General features: G+C 37.3%; 3 protein-coding genes across 3 annotated transcripts in view; 2 read left to right on the top strand and 1 right to left on the bottom strand.

Annotated features, from left to right (window-relative positions):
- The window catches only part of dnm1b (dynamin 1b), a 29,952-nt gene extending 20,014 nt beyond the window's left edge, over nucleotides 1-9,938 (bottom strand). The window contains exons 1-8 of the mRNA XM_056745873.1: nucleotides 9,592-9,938; nucleotides 5,246-5,319; nucleotides 4,992-5,141; nucleotides 3,191-3,394; nucleotides 2,902-3,000; nucleotides 1,289-1,449; nucleotides 1,017-1,159; nucleotides 759-894 (exon numbers count right to left, since the gene is read on the bottom strand). Coding sequence (XP_056601851.1) covers nucleotides 759-894; nucleotides 1,017-1,159; nucleotides 1,289-1,449; nucleotides 2,902-3,000; nucleotides 3,191-3,394; nucleotides 4,992-5,141; nucleotides 5,246-5,319; nucleotides 9,592-9,752 — 1,128 coding nt within the window. The 5' untranslated portion in view covers nucleotides 9,753-9,938. The remainder of the gene's footprint in view (nucleotides 1-758; nucleotides 895-1,016; nucleotides 1,160-1,288; nucleotides 1,450-2,901; nucleotides 3,001-3,190; nucleotides 3,395-4,991; nucleotides 5,142-5,245; nucleotides 5,320-9,591) is intronic.
- Nucleotides 9,939-11,233: 1,295 nt separating this feature from the next.
- Nucleotides 11,234-16,723, top strand: ciz1b (cdkn1a interacting zinc finger protein 1b). The gene is made up of 14 exons (XM_056746104.1): nucleotides 11,234-11,312; nucleotides 11,472-11,587; nucleotides 11,754-11,858; nucleotides 12,150-12,328; nucleotides 13,036-13,124; nucleotides 13,318-13,379; nucleotides 13,532-13,681; nucleotides 13,814-13,938; nucleotides 14,510-14,603; nucleotides 14,867-14,980; nucleotides 15,063-15,188; nucleotides 15,268-15,340; nucleotides 15,414-15,535; nucleotides 15,729-16,723. Exons 1-14 carry the CDS (start codon nucleotides 11,234-11,236, stop codon nucleotides 16,287-16,289), a joined length of 1,995 nt encoding a protein of 664 aa, XP_056602082.1. The 3' UTR covers nucleotides 16,290-16,723.
- A 125-nt stretch (nucleotides 16,724-16,848) lies between these two features.
- On the top strand, nucleotides 16,849-23,965 carry surf4l (surfeit 4, like). The gene is made up of 6 exons (XM_056746282.1): nucleotides 16,849-17,067; nucleotides 20,501-20,687; nucleotides 20,766-20,842; nucleotides 20,924-20,967; nucleotides 21,046-21,232; nucleotides 22,732-23,965. Exons 1-6 carry the CDS (start codon nucleotides 17,020-17,022, stop codon nucleotides 22,996-22,998), a joined length of 810 nt encoding a protein of 269 aa, XP_056602260.1. The 5' UTR covers nucleotides 16,849-17,019; the 3' UTR covers nucleotides 22,999-23,965.
- The last annotated feature ends 835 nt before the right edge of the window (nucleotides 23,966-24,800 follow it).

Raw genomic sequence — 24,800 nt, 5'->3', positions numbered from 1 at the left:
AAAATTAAAACTACAGCCGGGGGAAAAATAAGAGACCATTCCAGAGATTTTAAGAGGTACTATTCAAAGGTATGCGTTTAAGGAAAATGATCATTCTTCTTTCATTCTGTGAACTACTAACAATATTTTGACCAAATTTCATTTGATCAATTTGCATTTATTCGCAGAAAACGAGAAAACTGTAGAAACAGGTAAAAAAAACTAATAAATAATGCTCTGTATTTTTTCAGACCTCAAATACTGCAACGAGTTCATATTCACTTTTAAGCAATACAACAGTCATATTTCTACATGTATTTTGGAAAAGTTCAAAAATGATTTATTTATGTGATAACCTGGATTTTGTCATGCTGTCAGTCTTTCATATTGCTGTTGGATGACTTTATGTCACTCCTGAGGTTTGAAATTCAACAAAAACTGAACCGGAAGGACCATAATACGTCTAGAAATGCTGTTTTGAAATGAAAATTAGGAATGGTCTCTTTATTTTTTCCGCGGCTGTTTTTGATTATGGATACATTTTATCTGTCTAGAATTTGTAGAAATGTTCCCATGTCATTTAATCAACCTGAGACGCTCTAGTTTTGAAGGACATCCTTCAGTCAAATTTGAAAAATGTAACTAAAATAACATGTTTGTTTTGTAATGATATAAACAAATATGTTTGCACAATTGTTTTTTGTGTACAAAATGTATTTTATTCAACCCAAAAACATGTTATTTTACTAGAAACACTGCATCGACATGCTGAAAATCACCTTAACCAGCTCAAAGGGAAAGCGCTCGTGGAAGATGCGATTGATCCTCGCGCCCCCAGACAGCTCCACCGTGTCCACCTGATCTCCCGAACCCTCGATGCGCTTCTCGAAATCCACAGCAAACTGCTGCACCATCCTATAGAATCCCAGAGGTTTTCACCAGTGACTCACAGGCGTACATTCTCACAGAAACATAGATGTGTGTGTATGTGTGCGTTGGCCGGGAACGCTAGAAACGCTTCAATGGGTGACACTTACTGTAGCAGAGCTTTGGTCTTGCGGGATGGATCGTCGGGCCGGAAGTGTTTGTATTCCTCCACTTCTTTCTCAATGGACAGCAGCTGACTCTGCAGTTTGTTTCTCAGTCCGGGGAGGGTGTCACGGATGTGGTTAGTCAGTTGCTAGACGCATGTGGAGACCAATGGTTACCGGCCAACATTTATCGGTTGATGATTGTTTTCTAATAATTTGGAACCAACATTTCTCCTGTTCTCAAATTATACGATATGAAACCCATCTAGTATCTCTACCTGATTGAGGACCTTCTGCAGGTATGGAGTACCCATGCGATCAGCCAGGTGTCGATAGGCTGGGTGGGTGAGAAAAAACTTCCTCTCTGCCGCCATAGCAGCCGTGATGTCCTTTTTACCATCAATGTCCTTCTGACTGCGGTTCACCACCCCAACGTATCCTGCAGAGAGCATCACCCCGACAGAGAGATTCATGCAGTTACACGCCATCAGAACCAAACATGTTCAGCTCAAACAGAGAACCACGCGTGTCCTAGATAAGGTGCTTTCAACTCCGTTCCTGGAACCTGTTGTATCCGTTAGTTAGACATCTCAAGGTTGCTTCGGAAGTTTTGTGTGTTTACAGTCAATCTCAGTAAATAGTAAAGGGGCGCAAGACAAGCACAGAGTACCAGTTACTTAAATCCATAGGTACACTTGATAGTGCTTCAAAGGCTTTCAAAGCACAAATGTTCTTTACAGAAGCGCGTTTCATACATTACAGCCATTTTTTTGCTCCTGAATTGTTTGAAGTGTTTCTGTCTAAGTGCTCTTATACACAAATAATTAAAGAAATGGCCCACCTCTCTTTTTTGCTTTGAAATATTGCAATAGTAATTTATATTCTCTTTGAAAGACCCGTTTTTTAAATGAGATTAGATATGTTTCTCACCATCTCTCGCAAATTGGTAAAAGATGGGTTTACAGACAGATAGGGATGTTACGATTCACTGTGAGCAGGTTGAAAATAGATTATAATATGTGGCGATTCAAGTCCATTAAGATGTTATTTGAAACTTTGGGAAATGCGGCCGATATGCTGATATTTCTAAAATAAAAATAAAAAATAAACAGAGGGCTTAGGAAAAGCACAGACAAAGTCTTGGTTTGTTTATATTAAAGAGACTTTTGAATTACGATTTTTTTATTTTATTTGGATTAAATTTTTTATTGCAATTTAGTTTTATTTGACAGTTTTACAAAGAAATGCTAATAAAAGGGCAGTTGTTCATTTCAAATTTTGCTCAACTCATTTTGTAAAAAAAATATTGTATCGTGAGATCAGTATCATGTATTGCATCGCATCATGAGCAGAGTGAATCATTTCATCCCTACAGACAGATTCACAGCGGATCACATCAAGCTGACTCCACCTTCTTTATGATTTTGTGAGCATGATTAAGTAGTTAATGTTGTTTTTAATACGCAAGATAATGGAAAAAAATTAATGTAGAACTTACATGTAAGTAGATACTAGTTTATGCTTTCTCTTTGTTGTAAAAAGGTGGGGTTTTTAAAGGGTGCCTCTATTCTTGATGAAGTTAAATAAAATCTTATTTGCCATTACAAATTAGAAGCTACTATACAAAGTCCAAAATGTATTATATATCTTTTATGTAATATTTTGTATTGCTTATATATAAGTAAATATAATAGGTGCAAAGCAGAAAATGTGCAATAGATTTTCCTGAAAATTCACACAACTTATTCAATGTTAAATCCTTTTTTTTGTGTTTCAAATAAAATGGGACTTTGGATTGTTCAGAACACTGCTATTACAGAAATGTAAAGAACGGAGTGCTCTAAACTTCTCTAGTGTAAATAATGATTATGATATAATGAATAAAAATTACCTCGACGTAGGGGAAGAAGTTTGTTCTCCAGGATGTCACGCGCGTCAGTTCCTTCATCCATAAGATCCAATTTAGTGATCACACCTATGCTTCTCAAGCCTAGTTAAAAACACATACAGATATAAGTGTGATCACACTTATCAAAGCTGGAAGCTTTCATAAATGTCTCCTGTCAAGGTAAGGCTTCAACCATGAGCCATACCTGATCCTAAAACATCATCTGTTTCTGTAAGTATTACACAGTTGGATTTAAAAATGTGTTTTTAGTAATGGATGGATGATAACACACCCTGAGGGTCCACCTCCTTGGCAATCTTGAGGGCATCTGAGTTGGCCAGGTCAGAGTTGGCAGGAGACACAGCCAGCAGAAGGCAGTTCTCTTTCGTCACAAACTGCATCAGCATGTCTCTGATCTGGGACTCTATATCAGCCGGCTGGTCACCGACGGGTACTTTGGTCATACCAGGCAGATCCACGAGGGTGAGATTGAGAACTGGTGGAGAGAGATAGAAGTGAATTGAGCTTACATGCAGGGCCTTCATGCACCTGTTTTTGTTTGGCGACCAGTAGCAGTTTTGTCTTTCTTTGTGCCCTAAAATGGCGACTAAGTAGGCAAAACTCGGTTCTTAATATGATATTATCACACTATTTTTTAATAATTTTGAAAAAGTAAGATTAATTTCCAAAACATTAACAGTTTCCAATGTTTTTTAATGTAAAGACCACTTCGCAAGATGTTAACACTGGTCCGGTTTTATATTTTTTAAAATCTTACATAAATATCTTTAAAATATTAGTTTAACATATTGATTCATTTTAAAGTGTTGGTTATATTCTGTTCAACGTTTGTGCAGTTTTTCTGGACCAACTTTTTATATATTCAAAGCGGTTTCAAGCTGTAACCAAACCTTCTGTGTAAATGAATATGTCTGCCATTGAAAAAGGAAAAGTGTTTTTTTTACATAAATTTAAAAGTGAAAAAGAAGTTAAGAAACCAAAATCCTGAGAACTTTTAAACAATAAAAAGCAAAACATATGTGACCCTGGACAGCAAAGCCAGTCTTATGGGTCAATTTTTCAAAATCGAAATTGATAATAAATAAATACATTACTTGATCTATGGTTTGTTAGGATAGGACAATATTTTGCAGAGATAAAACTATTTTAAAATCTAAAAAATCTAAATCTAAATATTGAGAAATGCGGCTTTGAAGTTGTAACTCATAGGCACTGTAGCAGATCGTTGCTAAAAAGGAAGCAGGTTTGTTTTAACATTAAATTCTGAAATTCTACACTTTACATAGATACCAAACTTAAAGGGGTTATTGCCTAAGAGCGAGTAGCAGCGAGTTAAGTTTGTAAGCGTGTTTCTGGCCATTATTCTTAGCGGTTTTACTGCATCCACTCACACGAATAAAGTTTTGATATATTTACGGCAGGACATTTACAAAAATCTTAATGGAAGATGCTCTTTATTTAATATCCTAATGATTTTTGGCATAAAAGAAACGCCTCCTTCCTTCCTTATATGTTGAACTTCATTACACGATAATTTTCAAGGCAAGTTTTGTGGTCCAGGGTCACATAATGTTGCATTTCATGTGTTGCCAGTGGCTCAGTACCGTGTCGCATCTGTTTTGACAATGTGAGATAACATCGTACATAAAGAAAGACTTGCATATCAAAATTATGGTAACTGTTGAGTTACAGATAAACACTTTGAATATGAGAGGATCCGCACGCTACAGTTTCACTCAGCGCGGCATCTCTGTCTGTGCATGTCTTTGAACACTGTGTGGCGCGTTTGAGCAAGCATGGATATTTTCAGATAAAATATCATTTTAATTTGCGTCTAATGAAATTTGGAAATTTGACAATAATTGTGGGGTTTTAGTAGTCTAGTTTTAATGGAAAAACCAGGGGACCCCCCAAGTTCATTATTTTAGACTTTATAAGGTATCCTTTAAGGCTAATGAGGGGTCCGGGACCTCCCCAGCCCCCCTTAATTCGAACCCTGGCCTGCTCAACAAATAAAACTTAACAGACTTCATATTGCAGAAAATAATATGGTAAGTCATGTAGTGATATACCATGAGGTGAGTAGACCCGCAGGTTGATTGGGACCGGTGAGATTCCTTTATTCTGTCCGGTGAGGCGGTCTGTCTCTGCTTCAATCTCCTGACGGACTTCATCAAAATCAGTAAACTTCTTCCCCTTACACTGAAGGAACTCGGCATATTCTGAGAATGCAAATAAAGAGTATTAAACAAGATTGCACTTTTGAAAAAAAGTTCAAATGAATGAGCTTTTAACAACCATCAGTGTACAAAAGCAAGATTTTTACCAGTAGGGCAGTTGATGAGCTGAAGCACTAGGGGGCGCCGAGTGACAATGCCAGATCCACGGGGCAGAAAATCCCTAAAAGGGAAGGAATTACAAAATTAGCTCATGTATTTACCTTCCTGTTGTTTAACGCCTTTTTGTGGTTCGGTGAAATACAAAAGAAGATATTTTGAGAAATGTCTCAGTGGTTTTGTGTTTATATAAAATGGAAGTCAATGGGGGTCAGTGTTGTTTGGTTTCAACCGTTATTCGAACTCCTTTTGTGTTCTGTAAAAGAAAGAAAGTCATACAGGTATAAAATAATAATTTGGCCATGCCATGCTGCTATCAGACAAGAGAAAAAAACATAAATATTGTGAATACGAAAGTCTCAGTGATTCATCTAGAGATGGCTGTGTACGATCACACTAACAGCTCATAGCATAAACAGATGTACTGATATAATGAAAAAAAAGACCTGGTGCAATTGTAATTGCCTCTATGTGTCATAGCGTCTCTTGAAAAAGAAGCAAGAAGAGATGGTTGTAATTAAGAGAACTTGGAGAAAGACCTTCACACCGTGCGAGAAAAACACTGTACGAGATCAGTAAGCAGAAGTGCTCACAGTGTTTGGAAAGACAAACCATGTAATTTCATTGCACCTTTGACCACAGCTGATCTGAAATGGGTTTTCAGAGTTTGGTTGTATCATTTAGCCTCCATAATGTAATCTTGTTTATTTTAGGTAGCTAAAAGCCTGTATAATATAATCAAATATGATCTAGGAATATTATCAAATGAACCTGACAGCGTAACGCGATAAAGCAATCATGATACTGATATTACAGACCTAACAACTGTTATGATGATCATCTCTTATCGACCTTGAATGTTCACACTTTTATTCTTCATAAACTGCTTTGCAAGTTTTTATTAAGTGGGTGACGAGAGTTAATGATGAAGTTATGTTTGTTGAACTGTAAGTTATACCAGACACGGTTTATTTTAAAGATGCTCTGAATGAATTAGGTGCTTTAGTCGTAGGTCGATATTTTCCTCACAGCACTTTTCTGCAGAAGGAGGGCAAACCATTACTTTACAAATTGATTTGGCAATAATTTATTAGATTGCTGTTGCATTATTATATAACCTAATTTGATTCAGTGGAGCTAGCTTTCGTAAATTGATATTTATGTTGTTGACATTTTGAAAAAGGGCCACACATACAGTGAAAAGATTCAAACATAAGCCAAATGCTGTACCAGAAACCCTTTGCATCATTCTAGCAACGCCATAGTACAACTTATGAAATATTGGGACAGTGGGATTTACATGCATTTTCATAGAAAGTAATATGTTAAAAAAACGGTTTTCATTTCATTTAAAAGCTGCAAAAAACTGAGCAGCAATTGGTGTTTAAAACAGTCTCCTTATCTGATACACAAGGGTAAGCTTGTTATAATGATTCATAATCTGAGCCGTGTTAAATTCCATGGTAGATGTCAGTTTACTTTGAAATAACTTGTCTTTAACACTTCAACGTGAGTTAAACTGCACCCAACGTGCACTTTTATATTTCAAATTGAAATGGCGATAGAGAGCCAGAAGTTGTTAATAGTGGCTTTCATTTTATTTTAGCAGCACTCTTCTTTGGCTTCCTTTGGCAAAAAAGTGAAAACGCAACGACATCTTAGTTCTGTACAGCCACCGTTGTTTTTCAAAAGAGAAGTAGGGCTAGAGCAAGCCGTTGATTGCAGTTCGCAAACCTCACCACTAGATACCGCTAAAATGTCCACATTGCTCCTTTAATAGAAACAAAAAAGCTAAGTACTATTTTTTTCTTCAAAAAATTACATTTTATAAAACATTCTCCAGTGCGCTGACCAAAGACGACTGTTGCCAGAAACGAATTGACCTACAATTCGTCTTTCCTTCATGCCTCCCAACATAGCCTCCATAAAAATACCCATTCAAGTTTTAGCACATCAGCCCTGAATTAGAAATTTCCACTGCTATATGAACAGCTCATTTACTGACACATGTGCATTCACATCTCCTTCTGACAAGCACTATAATGACAGTCATACGACAGCTGTGAAACCCCGGCTGCTTTCCACAGAACTGCACCATCTCATAAATAATTATCACATCATGACTGTTAGTCTAAGCAGGCATGGAGGGCACCACGTCACACGATGTTATGACAAACCAATGTCCTCGTTCACCGAGAACTCCTTTCTTGTAACAGCTGTGGGCATTGTACTAGCATTGTGACTGACCGGCTCGACCGATGCTTGTGTACTGTGTGGCGTGACCAATAATACAATGAATACAGTAAATCACAATGCAAGTTCATGAGAGTGCATCAGTAGTCATAATGTTATTGAATTATTTTATCATTTACTCATCCTTATGTCATTTCAAGCTTGTATGACTCTCATTCTTCTGCAGAACAGAACATACTTTTACCCCAATTGACTTTCATTGTATGAACACAAAACCACTAAGACGCTTCTCGAAATATCTTCTTTTGTGTTTCACATGCAGAACAATAAGTCATGTACAGGTTGTGAACGCTGTGAAGGTGAATAAATAATGACAGAATGATCATTTTGGGAAACACTTGCACCACTATTGTGTTTTTTTGGGCTTGCGCATGCGAAAACAAAGCAGCTTACAAAGCTCACAGTGTTCAGAGCTTGTTGAAATGCGAAGAGAAACCTGGGGCCCATATGATGCATGTGTGTAGCTTAAAAATCCCCCCACTGTTTTACAAATGCAATTGTTGGAGCGGGAAACGTGAGATTAAGGAAGATTGACATTTTCAAGACCCCCAGCCCCTACAAACAGATTTTTTTGAAGAACTGTCCTTGGTCCTGAAAACAAACAGGGATCATCTGCCTGAAAGCCAAACACAAAATAACAAAGAAGATAAAAGATACAGATGAGAACTGTTTTGTTTACGAAGAGGTTGGATGGAGATGTATCACATATACAGTATACCATAGAAAACTTTGGTTACAATAATTTTCATAATGGCCCACATAAAACAACTGTTAGATTTACATTTACAACATGTTTTATTAAGAAAATTTAAATATAGCACTAAAATACAGAATGTAATGCATTTGTAGTCGAGATTGTGAATATAAAATATACAGCAAGGAATACGATACAGGCCTGTGGCTCACATACACCCGCTACACCCGATCGGTGAACATTAAACCCTTGACTGACTTCACCTCTGTTATACACGCGACCTCTCTGGATGCATTTATATCTGTTTTGTATGATTAAAACATCATGAAATAACTGAGCCATAAGAGCAATTTTCGGAGCCATTGACGATGCAACATTATTCTTGTACATTAAAGCAGGAAATAGTTGAAACCAGTTATCTATAACATATATCATATAATTGACATTATATTAAGACCATACGAATAATAACCCAGATAGGAGGAGAGCATGGGAAAACCAGTGAATCATTTGTTAATGCATCAATATTTCCAGGAGCTCAGTGGTTAGAGCATGCCACTTGCTTAGGTCATGGGCTCAATCCAAGGGATTAATCTCAGAAACAAATGTATGGTATAATGCAATGTTAAAAAAAAGCGTCAGCCAAGTGCATAAACGTAAATATCGCTTTTGCACCTGCAAACAATGTTGAAAAATGTTTGAAATGTTGAAAAATGCAGTATTGGCTCCTATAAATGTTTAAAGAGTTGTACCATAACATAGTTGGACATAAAATATAGATTTGCATATTTACTGACTGCTACAGTGTCATAAGTAGAAAGACATTTCTAAGATCCTTTGTTGTTTTCTCCTGCCCTAAAAGTGCCCTTTTTTTTGTTTCGGCCACCCTCATAATGTCTGAGCATGGCCCTGCTGCCCACAATCTATGTAGGCAGCTCGATTTAGAGCCTACCATGGCCTCAATCAAACGAGGAAGACACACACAGAGAGAGAGAGAGAGTGAGAGAGAGAGAGAGAGCATCATTCTTTGACACTTTTTTATGTCGGGTGATGCCGAGCAAGGATGTACAATACATGTCAAGATCATACTGACAAAAGCATTTATGCGGTTCAATAAATAAAACACTATACATAGGTTAGACATTGTCAAAACGCTGCATTAAAATACATAACAAATGTACCTCATGCATATAAGACAGTAAAACCATGCACCTGTTAATATTTATGAGTGCCTATCTTGCTTAAAGAATACAGCAAATATAAACATAAGCTGTGCATCGCATTTAATAACGAGTGATTCCTGTATATGGCAGAGAGAATAAATGATGCATTAACGTTAGATGCTATCAGTCACCGTGCATGTAACGTTACACATCAGATGACACTTACTTCCCGACGAAGTTCTCTAATACCGAGCTCTTCCCCGCACTCTGCCCACCGACCACGGCGATCTGAGGCAGGTCCAGGTTGGCATTTTGTCCGATGGAAGAGAAGGCGTCCTGCAGTTTGTTCACCAGAGGAATCAGGTCCTCCATTCCCCGGTTGCCCATCTTGTGGGACAAATGGGTAACGTTACTTTACAGTGGAAGAGAAACTCCCTCAGATGAACCTGAATGTGCAGGCCCCGCGATATCTGAATGCTGTCCCTTCCAGCGTTTTCTTCTATGTTTCTCTGCAAATCGACATACGTCCTCGTTCCCACCCGCTGCCGCCTGTCTGTTCACCTCCACTATGATGATCCGCGGGAGGGATGCGATGATGTGCTACTTGCAGTACCAAGGGAAGCCGTTGGGAGGCGCAGTTGAACATTTTACACAAATACCGTTATCCTGCTTAATTTTAATATTATGTGTATTAGTTATTTAACCAAGATCCTCATTTATGACCATAGTAGTTTGGACACAATTGATAACAAATCGTTACACTGGATAGGAATTTGTTTGAAAATGTATTACGAGCAGCTCATCCTCCGAGCCAAGTGAGGGCGCAAGACCGATAAATGAACTTCAGCGCCACATAGCAAACAACGCCAGAGGAAGATTCATCTGGAGATTTAAACGCTGATGGAGTGAAAATTCATTTCTGTATTAAACGGTGAGCAGTTTTCATACCAAGTTTTCTTTATTTACAGACATTCGTGGAACCCTTGCTGTGTATTGCTAGATTCAATACAGACTATTGTAAGATCTTCTTCGTCTCTCAAGAACAGATGTATAACTTGCTCTTCAGTCTGAATGTAATGTTTTTGCTCTGCGTAAAGAACTGTCAAGGCTTGTGTGGGAGGAGATGAATTGGTTTACTATCTTCTTCACCACATACATTTCATTTAGTTTTAGATGTATATATCAGACAAATATTGACTTATTTATTTATGTAACATAGGACTTACAAATCGTGCAATTATTTCATATTCAGTTTACATCTCAGCATATCCAATACTAAAAACTTCAGTCCATTATTATTTGTAAACACTTAAAACTATGTATTGCAATAGTGATTGCTTTATATTGCAGTGCATCCTGGTTTTCCCAAAATATTTCAAACAAACATTGTTCTCAAGATTATTGGTTAAATGCCATGATGTCAGCTTGATTAAATAGATGGACTTGCTCTTGGCTGCAAGCATACAGTATAACGTTTTCTGAATGAAATGAAAACAGTTTGATTGTGTAGTCACTTATATAATATATACTAAGTGTAAAAGGGGATATGGGCACACAGCCAAGCTGAACAGGTAACCAATGGTCTTAATGATATGGACAATATATATAAACTGGTCTGAAGTCCAGAGATAGATTCGTGTAGGGCTTATTGGAAAAAATATTGCTGTGGCACAGTATGTCTTAGACATCATACTTCATTACTTTCTTGTATTCCCTAGAATTTTACAAACTCTGTGTTTTAAACAGACATCAAGTTATTGCAGTGTGGATCTGGGCGATCACAGCAATAAGAAGAATGCTCAAAATGAATCAAGGGGAACATCCTAACCAGCAGCACAAGGAACCTGAACCAGGCCCATCAGAGCCTCATGGACCAGGAGCTTCAACTGATTCTTCTCATCAGTCTCCTCAACAGATCAATGAACTACATGTGCTTCCTCACAGACGGTAATGAGCCATTATTGGTTTATGACTGGCGGAAAAAAGTTTATGACTTTGCAATTACCTGTCTATATTAATCTTCTTAGAATGAAACAGAATTGAATTACAATATTAATCCAATTGCATTAGTTTTCAATTTTGACACATTTCTTCCTTCACCAACAGACCATCAGCACCCCATTCTCCCCCCACTCTCCCCTCAGTCAGACCACACACCTCACAGAAACACGTGCACCCAATCTCTGTGCCACGTCAGTCAGCATTCATCCATCCAATGCAAGGTAGAAGATTTGACTTTTTCATGCTGAATTTGCCCGTTTACTTGTTTCACCGCCCCTGCAGATAACCTCATTTAATAGGTTTAATGTTTTTATCTATTTTTATTGTAGGAGTACCGTTAAGTCACTCCAAGCAGGTACCTAAAGCGTCTCCAGAGGGAGGGGTTAGGCAGTCTCTTCTGGGACAGCCTCCCATAGGCTCACCTGTAAAAGATCTCTACAGAATCTTTTCACCTGGTCATTGTCACATTTATGTGAATCTTACTTCAAAAGGGTACCTGTCATTTCTCTTTATGTACCCTTACACTAACAAAGGCATAGTAACCTGTTCACAGCAGGAGAATTCTTGTTGCACCGAAAAACTTATTCAATGAAAATATTTGTTTGTGACATTAAAGCTGATAAAAAGTGCTTATACATTTAGTGTCTTTGTCTACATGATTTATAGTCTTATTTTATATATACATATTAAAGGTTTTGGTATTTGCTTTGTTTTATCGTTTATTTTTGTGGATTGAGGAGAAATAATTCTTTAAATATAATTTTTTCATGTTTTTTTTTTCAGGACAGTCCTGTGCAGATTATAGACAAAAAGGAAAATCATCTTAAAACAGCAGGAAAAAGTAATCAACCGGTTACAAAATCAAGCACAGATTCAGGCACGGGAAAAGGTACCACTGGACAAATTCATTCTTTATTTCTGGAATATGGAGAGCCTCTTTTGAAAAAGCAGAGAGGTCAGAGGTAATCATGATATGTGCTGCTTATTAAAAGTGCTGTGACTTCAAGATGTCATGCTCTTATTTAAATCAGGGGTTTTCAAACCCTAGGATGCCAAGGACCCCCAAATATTATTAACCTTTTGTGAGGGACCCCCTTTTCTAAAATATATATCAATCTAAAAATAAATCTGTGTAAAGAAACGTTTAAAAATTTGTTGGATAAATAGTAAATAACTCCATTCAGGGTGTATCCTGCCTTGATCCCCGATGACTCCTGAGATAGGCACAGGTTCCCCGTGACCCGAGGTAGTTTGGATAAGCGGTGGAAAATGGAATGGATTGGAAAATAGTAAATAGAAAATTCTAAAGACAACAGATTGTTTCTTAACCTAAATAGTCAGCGACAATTTCACTTTGAGTCCAAAAAAAGAAACTATAGTGAGAAAAACTCACTAGAAAGATTCACATATATAAACAATTCCTGAAACTATCCATAGCAAAATAAAGCAGATAAACACTGTGGACTTTTATCACTTTTCACGTAATCTTTTTTCTAGAAAACCTCTGGGGGACCCCTTCCATCCTTCTGTAGGCCACCTGGGGGTCCCCGGACCCCAGTTTGAAAACCTCTTATTTAAATGAACATCTCTGTATATAGATTACTGTTCATGATTTAATTCAAGACACTTAACAAACAACTTGCTTAAAAAACAACATTGTTTTTGACAGGGCAATTGAGCTGGGGGAGGAGTCTGCAAATGAAGATAAAATACAGCAGCCACCAAAAGCAAACTTTGCAAAGATATTGGACTGTGAAGGTATACATTACAAATCCCATACGGCACTCAATTTTTTATCTCTTTAGGCTCAAGATTACAAATCCATTACAAAAGTGTCACACCCTATGCTGTTTGAGTTAGACTTAACACTTTGCTGATAAATCTAGCATCATGTATACCCTTCATCAATTTTAATCATGAATATGGTTATTTTCCCCAATAAATGATGCAGAGGGTGAAAACAACAGTGTACTGCATGAAGACAACAGCGTGGATCAGGACAGAGCAGCAGGGGTAGAGTATCTCATCATCAATAATATATTTGTCTTTTTTTGGCTCTGTATACATCCCAGTACAGACATTTATTCCCAAAACCTGGAATATTCTTTTAATTTTGAGTATGTGTTGATATATACCGTAAATGATTTGAGTGTTGTGTTCCTCAGGTTCAAAGTGTTGGCACCTCACTTAAAGTGACCATTCAGCGCAGCAGTGAGAGTCGAGCCTTCAGCACTACATCTGAAGAAACAGATGTAGAGAAAGAGAAAGGCAAATTTACTTGCTACATTTGCAACGTCGCCTGTGCTAACCAGAAAGTAAGAACTAACTGTGTGGAAATGAGACAAGGAGTCAGTCATATAATGATATACAGTATGTTTACCAATTTCAACATGTTGCGCCCGATGACATGTGTAGTTTAAACATAGTGTATGAATTGACCTCTGCAGGGATTTCTGACACACATGGTCAGTTTGGATCATCAGCAGCGTATGATGGAAGTCCAGCGTGCAAGTAACAACTGCCTGGCCACACTGCTACCCCAAAGCCAAGAGTCTCTGCTGTGTAGTGATAGGTCAGTGGTGCTGTCAACATTTGATTTATTTCAAATCTTAAAAGTGCAATACGTCATTTTTGCCTCTCTATCGCCATCTCTTTTTAAAACATAATATATTACTTTAGAATGTGATATTTCAATCTACATACACCACGGGGCCCCTTCAATGGAATTTGCCATGTTGTTTCTACAGTAGCCCTAAACAGACAAACTACTCTACGGAGAGCGTTTCATAAATACTTTATCTCCTTCGGCAAAGAATCGAAAACGCAACGACATATTTTTTTCTGTATGAGCCGCCATAGTGCTTCAAAGGAGGGGTGAGCGGTGTAGTAATTGTTGGTTGCAATTCGCCCAACTTCGTCCTTTAACGTGGGTTTTAGTGAAATGTTGTCAAACTGACATTTTCTTGTAAATCACGTAGATTTGAACACCCTTAATTTGTAATGACGATTAAAATATGAATCGTGTTTACTCTAAACGTCACATATACTGTCAATTAAGTACAGTGTCATTTCAGAAAGTTGTAAGAGAAAACAATTCCAATACTGTACTTGGTAACACGTTCTTTATTTTTGTTTTGTTACAGGGAGAGGAAGATGGGCCGCCAGCGCTGGTGTCCTACATGTCAATGTCATTATTGTGGTGATCTTATAGAGCACAGACGAACAACAAAACACAAGGTGGTCTTCACAATAACAACCTCTGAAAGAAAAATGACCCATTTCAAACTTGGTTACAATGAAGACAAGTCTTGGATGCTTTGGTATAGCGTTACGTTTCAGAGAATTTTCTGCTTCAAACTTTAAGCATGTTGGGGTGGAGGTCCTTATAAAATGATTTATTGTCCTCGAGCTCATTATTTCATATGTCCATTGACAAAGTAAAAGTTCAAACAATTGTGGTGATGGAATCCTTAATACTAATAACTGAACTTGTTCTTCAGCTGGCCAAGATCTCTTCAAGACCCTTCTGTACAGTGTGTGAGCGCCATTTCAGAACTCCTCGAAAGTTTGTGGAGCACATGAAGTCTCCCGATCACAAACAGAGGGTTGAGGAGGTTTGTGTGTGCTATTATAATCTAGATGTGCAAAGTTATGTTAGATGACGTGCATTTTTGAGCTCTTTGAATTTTGTTACAGCTTAGAGACGAGGGCGGCCCGGAGGTGATGGAGGAGTTAATAACAGTGGATGCTGTCGGTTGTTTCGAAGGGGAAGATGATTATGAAGAGGACAGAACGGAAAAAGAGTTTCCGGTGCTTGAGAAGGTTAGTTGCGTGACTTCAGGTGCTTAAAACCTTGGTGTTATTGTACAAGAATGCTGAGTTTCTTCAATTTTGTTTACAGGATGCTGTTCATAAAGAGATTATTCCTGAGCAAAAAACTGCATGTGAGGTATATGATCCAGACATTCAGTATGGTGAGTGATGGACTTAAACCAGCATTTATGGATTTTAACTTTATTTCTATAACTCTTTTTTTATTACCCTCAGGCACTAGTTTTGTGGTCCCTGTCGCTGGCTTTCTCTGTAAGCTGTGTCATAAGTTTTACCACTTTGAGTCTTCCGCACATGAAACCCACTGCAGGTCTTTCATGCACTTCCAGAACTTACAGGTGAGAAAAAATGAATTTGACTCTTGTGACTTTTGATTTCCAAACGACTTTGTGTCATGTTACCGAAGATTTGTAAACCTTACCAATTAAATTCAAGCTTGTGACTTTGAGAAACCACATTTTTCTGTGTTGACAAATTTGTTTGTGTAAATAATGTAGAAAGTCTTTTAAAAGGCTTTTTTACATATTTTAGAAGTACAACGCACTAAAAATGCAGAAGAAACCTCATAAGGACACTGAGAGTGATGTCTCGCGCAGTAGTCCCACGGCGGACTCCCCAGAACTGGAGCTCATCGCTGGCTTCGCCAATGAGACTTTTGACATCATCCAGTCAGATCTCAACACATCACGCACTCGTCACGCAAGAAAGAAAAGGCGATCTAAAAGACATCACAAATCCAAGACTCCGTACTCGAAAAACTCTGTATCTGTTGTCAGGAAACAGTTAGTGTGTTCTTCACACTTCAGCCCAGGGTCAAACCAGGAGTCGTATAAACAAGAATGCAAAAAGCCAGGGGTTCCAGTAATGTCCTTCAAGTCAATTGGAAAAGACAAAAGCTCTTATGACCCTGATTATTTTCCTACAGAGCACAAAACTGGGAACATAATGCACAGTTTGTGCCATGTTTCACAGTTAAACCCCAAAGAGAATTTTTCACAATCTGCAGAATTTAAAGAGAAAGTCAGCAAAGAACAAGCAAAACAAACTCCTCATGTTCATAAAAGCCCTGTGAGAACGGTGAAGAATACCTGAAGTACACTTAAAGCGCTGCATGATAGAAATAACGTACACATTATATATTATTTATAAAATATATATCAATAGTGTATATTTATATATATATATTACTTATATGTTCTCTGCAATGCTTAACAAATGCTTTTAAAGCGTGCTCGACTAGACTGCCCCTAGGCACTTGGTGTAAAGCAATTATTTTCTGAGCTAAAGAAAAACAGGACTTGTATATTTCTCTTTAGAGGCAGTTGTGATTTCTTTGCTATTTCAGTTTTACCTCTCAGGTAGTATGGACACATGTGTTGTTTTCCAAAAATTGTTATTTATATGTTTTCGTAAAGCACAGATCAGATATCTGTCATTGTTTGTGGTTACCTGAGCGTGTAGGACATTACGCTTTTTAATTACACATTCTTATTTATTTAATTAAATGGTATTTTATTGCTTCCTCATATATTGAATTATTTCTTAATGAATTTTTATTGTACATTATATACTGACACCAAGGCTTGAGCTCTCTGGCAGAAATAGTACACGTGGCATGCAGCTGCGTATGTGTCCTGCAGGGGGCGCGTGCGCAAACTGCAGGGCATTATGGGGCGGAGATGGGATTCTAGCGAACGCATACAGACGACGGCGAGGAAGGAAACCAGTAACACTCGCCAGTGGGCAAAGGGATCGATAAACATCACATAAAGACTCAAAAGTCACCCCATAGAGAGGAAACCGTGTCTCGGATTGTGGTGTCATGGCGCAAGATGATTTGATGAGTAACGCGGAGGACGTGGCGGATCGGGTAAGAATTAAGGCCCTGCTAACTTCCCTCAGAAAATCACTGAGGGTTGACTTTTAAACCGCCTGTTGTGTTTTTCCTCCGAGCGAAGCTGCTGAAAAGTGTGTTTTATTTAGAGTTCAGCTCGTATTTGACTTGTTGCGAAAGCATTTTGTTTCTCAGCGAACTTGCTTTGTGTTCGGATGAGGAAACCGAAGTCTGCGCTAACGTTACTGTGAAGAATTTAAATATACAGTTTTCTCATGGCTTTGTTTATTTTAAATGCCATTTCTCGTGATATCATAATCCCTCCATATGCTGGTTTGTATTAACGTTAGTGCTCAGGGCATTCTCGAGGCAGCTCCATCTGCAGATGTGTTACGTTACGTTACGTTACGCACATATAGTGAGAAAATGGTGTTGAGCACATCGAAAAAAAGTAAAGATGATGCATTTAAAATACATGTGCATGAATTGAGTCTCGTTCATTTCTCACTTTTAAGTATTTTTAGGAGGAGGCCGTGCGTGTCATCATCTCTAAAGATATGAGATAAGATGCTTCGTCTTCTTATCAGTGTTATTTATTTAAGTCCTCTAAGAATGCGAAGACGTCAATAAGATGCAGATGTCGTCACATCTGTGCTGCTTGATAGTACTATTCGAAATTAAAGAGGGATGATTGTCTAAGACTTGATGGACATGTCAGTCATCTTGCTATTTTTGTATTTTGCCATGACGTATGTTTCTTTAAATAAAATTGATAGTCCATTGGTGCTTGAAAACATATCCCTTTAGGCACACTGATAAGTATTAATGTGTTGACAGAGAGGGAGACATTGGCCCTGAGGTCTCTTTCCATTCATTCGGTTTCACTTGGTACTTGTTGAATTGTGATTGGCTCATTCTTTTCTAAGTGCTGATGTGGATAGTTTGGGGGCGGGGCTTATGAGATGCCTGTATTAGGAGTGTTGGGTTAATGACAGGCATTATGAAGGTGATATATGAGAGACTGGCACATTTTTGGTTATTATATATCATCACTATCTCTGCCCAAAAGTGAGTTGGCATAACAAGATACTAATAAACCATTCAGATTCGTTTTATTTTGCTTTGCTCTATTTTGTCTATAGCAGCTTTACGGAAAATATGTTTTTGCAATAGCGAGTCAAAGGCATAAGGAAAAACTCTATAGAAACAACAAAAAGAAAACGAAATGGTGTCAGAACACAAAAAATCTAAGGTATTTATTAACATATGGTGCATATCAGATAAGTGCCTTTTTCAGGATTGTCACATCCATAACGGTCGACAAGAAAATCATAATTATAATAATAAAATAATTTTGTGTTCTTTTAAACGCCCTCCCTTCTCCATTTGTTGGGTATAATGCTTCTGGTTTGTGCATTTTAATTCAAAGAAATCCAACAAAGTTAGTCGTCTCCCAAAAACCATGTCCTTTTTGTCACATCCATAACATGTTTATTTCCCTTTTATACAATAGACTGACTACGTTTACATGGACCTGACGTCAGTGGTCAAATTATTTTCCTTATTTGGAGTAAGCTAATATAATAATCATGAGTTGCTTTAAGAAGATACCTTTCATGTTCCCGTTTTACATGTTACACTACATAGTTCGATTAATGGCATACGTCATTACGTCCCTAAGCGACGCCATTCGATTGTCATGCATCAACAGTTTGTCACCTTCGCATGCGACATACGGTGGACACAGCTACACTTGACAAGGGTCTGCGACAGGTTAAAAATTAAAAAAAACATGCGAACAGCAGCATAAGGAAATGATCAAAAACGGCATCTCCATTCACATATGATCACATTCTCACAAATCTGCAGCGTTTTGGACGATGGAGACAAAATAAAATAAGTATCCCTTTAATAATGAATTGTCACATAGTGGATGCGAAAACAAGTTTATCCTTGCATGCAAAAATCGTCATAAATGTAAACTCTTTCAAGAAACAGAAATGCACCAAAGTCTTCTTGTACCGACCTCCTTTCGAACTATGCACTTTTTAAGTTTTAATTTTTCTAAAAGTACTGCTTACTACCCTTGCTGCTATTATAAGCAACCTATAATAAGGACCCTTGTGTTAGCTGGTATAGTCTGTGTCAGGGATCATTACAACATCCTTGTGCCTCTGTGCTTAACACCTGTTGCATGTGGCAGTACTGAGGTGGTAAAGATTTATTGCTGGTGGAGTACAGGGTTTACTGTTAATTAAATGCTGGAAATGTAGCCAATGTGCTCTTGAGTCTTGAGATCTGGCCACCTGTGTGTCTGAAAACAGAGAAATGAAAGTTAACGGTTGAACATTAAACAGCTTGATATGCTGTGGAAGCAGAAACGAGGTTACTCGTAACATTCACACAAGGAAAGCCATTGGATTTTTATTAGGGATGTGCACGAATATTTGAAAATTCGATCCGCAATAACTATTCGAATATTACAAATGCTATTCGAATATTCATATTTTTCATAAGAATAAAACTGCGTCACCACAAGGTTAAGTTACCCCTAAAGAAGACCTTAGAGTTGTCAAGTCTTTTTAACGTTTCTTCACTTCATCTATAATGATTTTTATAATATACAGAAAATGTAAAAATGTATAAAATATAAACATATATAAAAATATGTTTTTTTTGATGTTTTAAAACGCGCTGTGATTCTTACGTTAAAATAAATAGGCCTACCTTATTTATTGATGCAAATCCAATTCAAAGCTTAACAGCACAAACACTGACCGTGAACGAGAAAGTAAACAATATTTTTTGCGCAGGTTTGAATGCAGTTTTTATTTTTCTAGTTTTTTCCAAATTAAAAAAACCTATATACAGCATATAGAATTGATGCATTATGAATATGTAATGATAATATACGCTTGATGTGAAATTGTGACTTGATAAAAACGTAGCAAATGACATCATTATTAACTTAATTTAAATGTACCAATATTCGAATATTCGTTTTTTTTTTAGCTCAAATATTCGAATATTAAATTATTGAAAAATGCACATCCCTAATTTTTATATCGTAAAAAATGTATAATACGTAAGAGACCATTTTCTGTGTGCATCCTATGCCTTTATAGACAGGTGATGTCGTAAGTGAAGTTTAATTAAAATAGATTTCTTAAAGCATAAATCTGAGCTACATAAAAGTTTTATCTCTTTGTTGTGTCTCAGTCGGCTACTGAATGCTTGCCTAAGCTAAAAAACGTTCTGTACTTATTTATAATCTTTGCAGAAAGCTGTAATTATTGTCTTCATACATACCCCAAACTTATCATTTATCATAATGACTGTTTCATGCCAAAGTCTAACAGTTTGAGACATAAACAGGTAGTCTTATGATAAGCGGACACACGGTCATCACTTTATAAGCTCGTGGTGAAGGGTCTGCTAATGATAACTCTGCTCTTTCACTCATCTGCAGTTCCTTCGGGTGACAAAGCAGTACCTGCCTCACATAGCGCGCCTCTGTCTGATCAGCACCTTTCTGGAGGACGGCATCCGCATGTGGTTTCAGTGGAGCGAGCAGAGAGAATACATCGAGAGCACGTGGGGATGCGGCTACTTCTTCGCATCACTCTTCGTCTTAATCAACTTACTCGGACAGCTGGGTAAGAATGATGCTGTAAGGGTGGAAAAATCGTATTATTTTAAAAGCATCATCTCTAAACTCTTATTTTTTTAAACAGGTGGCTGTATACTGATCCTAAGCAGAAATTTCGTCCAGTACGCATGCTTTGGATTATTCGGTATCATCGCTTTGCAGGTGAGAGCTGAGTTTGATTTCTTTAGTTAACATATTCAAATTCAAATTACAGTCTGAATGACGTGTCTCCATCTCTTCCAGACGGTAGCCTATAGCATTCTTTGGGACCCGAAATTTTTGATGAGGTGAGCTTCGGATATGATCATCTTCACGATTGTATTGCTCTGATGACGTCATTGTCTTCTCTTTCTTGATGTTTACAGGAATTTGGCACTGGGTGGAGGTCTGCTGCTGCTGTTGGCTGAGTCTCGTTCTGAAGGCAGGAGTATGTTTGCTGGAGTTCCCACGATGAGAGAAAGCTCACCCAAGCAGTACATGCAGCTGGGAGGCAGAGTCCTTCTGGTCCTCATGTTTATGACTCTCCTTCACTTTGATACAAGCTTTCTCTCGGTGAGCAGACCACCTCAGATAGAGCCAATATTTCAATACAAAATCAGCAAAACAAAATATAAAATTATGTTGTGCTCACTTGGCATGAAAATAACAGCAGGGTAGAGAAATCTTGGTGGCACTTTACAATAAAAGTCAGTTTCTTAATATTTTTTCATGTTCAATGCCTGATCGCAAACTTATTACGGTCTTAGCGTTTATATTGGCAGCTTGGTTTGTTTGTAAAAATATAGAATTTATAACATTACAATGATTCTAAAGAGCAAGATTCAATAATATTGTTTAATACAATAAATGATTTTCACTATATTATTACGTGGGCAGTTTAAAATACTGCAATTTTATATGGTGCCACTTACATATGAAAGTGTTTCTTTTGATGACACACAAAAAATTAAGAGACCATTTTAAAATTATTATATCTACTAAATCTACTACTTATAGGTATGTTACTACTAACAATATTTCTCCCAAAGTTCAAATAAAAATATACTTTCCATTATCAATTATTTGCAGAAAATTTAAATAACAGAAAAGATGCCTTGTAATTTTTCAGACCTCAAATACGGCAAAGACAACAAGTTTCACTTTTAACCGAAACAATAAGTCATAATGTTACATGCATTTAGGAAAGTTTCAACAATTATTTTTAATTTGATAACCTGGATTATCATCACAATTTTTGTGTGTCTTGTCATGCTGTCAGTATTTCACATTGCTGTGTGATGACTTTGTCACTCATGAGGTTTGATTTTGTTGAAATTCAACTTAGATGGACTGAAAGGCTGAATAAACGAAAAAGTAGAATGTTCTCTTTATGTTTTCCACGGCTGTATTTATAAATATAACACAATATTGCGATACTACTGTATACTGCGATAAATTCTTGCAATAATCTCTGTATGAAGAAGAAATATGCCGGCACACATATATGCTTATATATAGATAAAAAATGTTCAAATTTGTTGTAGGGACTGATTAACATTTATAGTCCGTCCTATCTGGGTTTATAACTGTGCTCAGAAAGTCAGATCTGCCATTTTATATGTTTGAAGAATTTTATTACTGTGCTTTCAGCTGTTGCTGGAGGCTAATGCTTCCGTCTTTGTGTATAGTGCAGATGGTGTAGTGATTTTGTTGCTCAGGATGTGGGCAGAATTTGTGTCAGTTGCATGATGACGCAATGCGAAGTCATCTGTGTCAAACCATAACCAGTATGGATTAAAATGTTTGATGTGTATTTACAATATTTATGTCTTAAATAGTTGGACTTAAATATAAACCAGAAGCAAGATTTTAAATGATGTCTTGTAAGGGTGTGATCATTGTGCATGCTTTCATTGTAGTTACCCATTTTGGCCACTAGAGGCCAGACTTGGCTTTTGCACAGCTGATTGGGTGTTCCTACTTCCTGCGTTTTGCCCTTTTACTTTCTTTATCAAAGCTGATAAAAAAATATTATTTTGCTTGTCCTAATGCACATTTGTGTTTGGTTTTAGATCTTGCAGAATCTGGTGGGTACAGCTCTCATTGTCCTCGTGGCAATTGGTTTCAAGACCAAGCTGGCTGCCCTCACCCTGGTCGTTTGGCTTTTGACCATCAACGTGTACTTCAACGCTTTCTGGTCCATTCCGGCCTACAAGCCCATGCACGACTTCCTCAAGTATGACTTCTTTCAGACCACATCGGTGATCGGAGGCCTTCTGCTGGTAGTAGCGTTAGGTCCAGGTGGAGTATCTATGGATGAGAAAAAGAAGGATTGGTGAGACCGGACTGAACTCGATAGGCTCACTCGGTAATTTTCGACGATAGTTTTTCTGTGCAGTTATCATACAAAGCAGGTACACTACTTAGGGAGAAACGAGCCAATTGAGGCATGGCCAGGACCAGGACCCCAGGACCAAAAGAAAGACCCGCTCCCCACATGTCAGGCACGGTCTTATGTTTCCATTCAACCTGCTTATGTCTACCAGCACTTTTAGACATTAGTTAATCATATTTATTTTCTAAGGTTTGGGCTTCTGTTATTTGAAAACCCCCTTGAAAATCCGGTTCATCCACATTATAAACGTGTTATATAAGGTTTGCAGCCATTAATGTAATAACAAAAAATTCGTTTCTCTCTGCCTTTTTGTCTGGGTGCCAACTGCAGTGAGCTCACCAAAGACTCACCAAAACACCAATGCTACTCGCTCATGTCGTTCTGTACAGTATCAATATGTTTCCAAGTTCAGTCTATCAAGAATCTGAAGTAAAACCACACACGATGAACCGTGGAAGTCATCGAAAATTGTGTTTTTGCAAGAAAATGGGTCAGGTGTTTGATATCACCCGGCTGGTCTTAAAATCGATGTCATCGTGTTGAAATTTGCTGCACACTGGTTATTTTTTATGGCTCACTGTGTAAATCTCTGCTGTCTCCCTATCAACAGGCCACAGAAGGAGTATTAATCGAAAATGTTCAATAGCATTTAAAAGCTTAGATCTTGCGGCATTGTAACGAATTGTTAGCTGTGTGTTTGCTGTCTGTTGTCAGGTCACTTTGAAGTTTAAAAAAGGTGAATTATAGTGTTTCTCAAAACAAGCAGAAAAGTCAGGTTATAAAACTTTAAACCTGTGGTTTGTCGGACCATTATTGATGCTCCTCTTTGTACAAAAAGAAATAACAGAAAGATATTGTTTTTCTAAATGTTTTAAATATTTGTTTTGACATATAAAGGGAAAAGAAAAACATGTCAGTTTTTTTTTTACACTTAAGCAGGAACCAACAATACAAAACGGTGTCAGTTTTGTATTGACAAAAATGGTTGTGATATTCAGGAGTGCAGAACTCATCTGGTCTAAAACATATTTGAAAGATTCAATTGAAGTATACATTTTTTTCTAAATTCTGCAAGTGCTATGACTGGTTTCATAAACTGCTAAGATACTTACAAGTAATTCATGTCACTTTCTGTTCAAAACTTGTAAGTCAGTTACACAAAAAGGAAGCTTAAATCAAGCTCATTTGAATCCGAAGAGTAAGATAAACCTAAAAGAATCCCTAGACAGTCAGTCAGTTCTTAAACGAACAGTTCCGCCAAAATTTTGAAAATTCTGTCATCATTTACTCGCCCTTGAATTGTTCCAAATCTGTATACTTTATTTGTTCTGATGAACACATAGAAAGATATTTGGAAGAGTGCTTATAACCGAACAATTATTGGTCACCATTGACTTCCATAGTAGGAGAATTTGCTTTATGAATGTCTTTACTACATTCTTCAAAATATCTTAATTTGTGTTCGGTAGAGCAAAGCAAACCGTTCTGGGGCACTTTTTGTCATTTTTCCCACTGTGGTAGTCACATGCCACCAACACATAGTCATCATAAACTTCATCACTGACCTGCATCTAAATACATAGAAAAACAGCTTTACCAAAGATATAAAATAAGAAATAATAAGTCTCATCTCTCTTCAAACATTCACCACAATAATACATTTTGCTGCCATTAATTGATTATTAATATCAATGATGTTATTTAATTGAGCATTAATTTTATCCTCATCAAACATTAACACTCAAT

This window comes from Triplophysa dalaica, chromosome 4 (genome assembly GCF_015846415.1).
Source record: "Triplophysa dalaica isolate WHDGS20190420 chromosome 4, ASM1584641v1, whole genome shotgun sequence".
Taxonomy (NCBI): domain Eukaryota; kingdom Metazoa; phylum Chordata; class Actinopteri; order Cypriniformes; family Nemacheilidae; genus Triplophysa; species Triplophysa dalaica.
This window is presented reverse-complemented; position numbering and strand designations above follow the sequence as displayed.

Coding starts and splice junctions, on each gene's coding strand:
- ciz1b (XM_056746104.1), top strand. CDS start 11,234: ATGGACCAGGAGCTTCAACTGATTCTTCTCATCAGTCTCCTCAACAGA. Junction 11,588..11,753: donor ATTCATCCATCCAATGCAAG/GTAGAAGATTTG, acceptor GGGAGGGGTTAG/GCAGTCTCTTCTGGGACAGC. Junction 13,682..13,813: donor TCGCCTGTGCTAACCAGAAA/GTAAGAACTAAC, acceptor TGACCTCTGCAG/GGATTTCTGACACACATGGT.
- surf4l (XM_056746282.1), top strand. CDS start 17,020: ATGGCGCAAGATGATTTGATGAGTAACGCGGAGGACGTGGCGGATCGG. Junction 20,968..21,045: donor GACCCGAAATTTTTGATGAG/GTGAGCTTCGGA, acceptor TGATGTTTACAG/GAATTTGGCACTGGGTGGAG. Junction 21,233..22,731: donor TTGATACAAGCTTTCTCTCG/GTGAGCAGACCA, acceptor GTTTGGTTTTAG/ATCTTGCAGAATCTGGTGGG.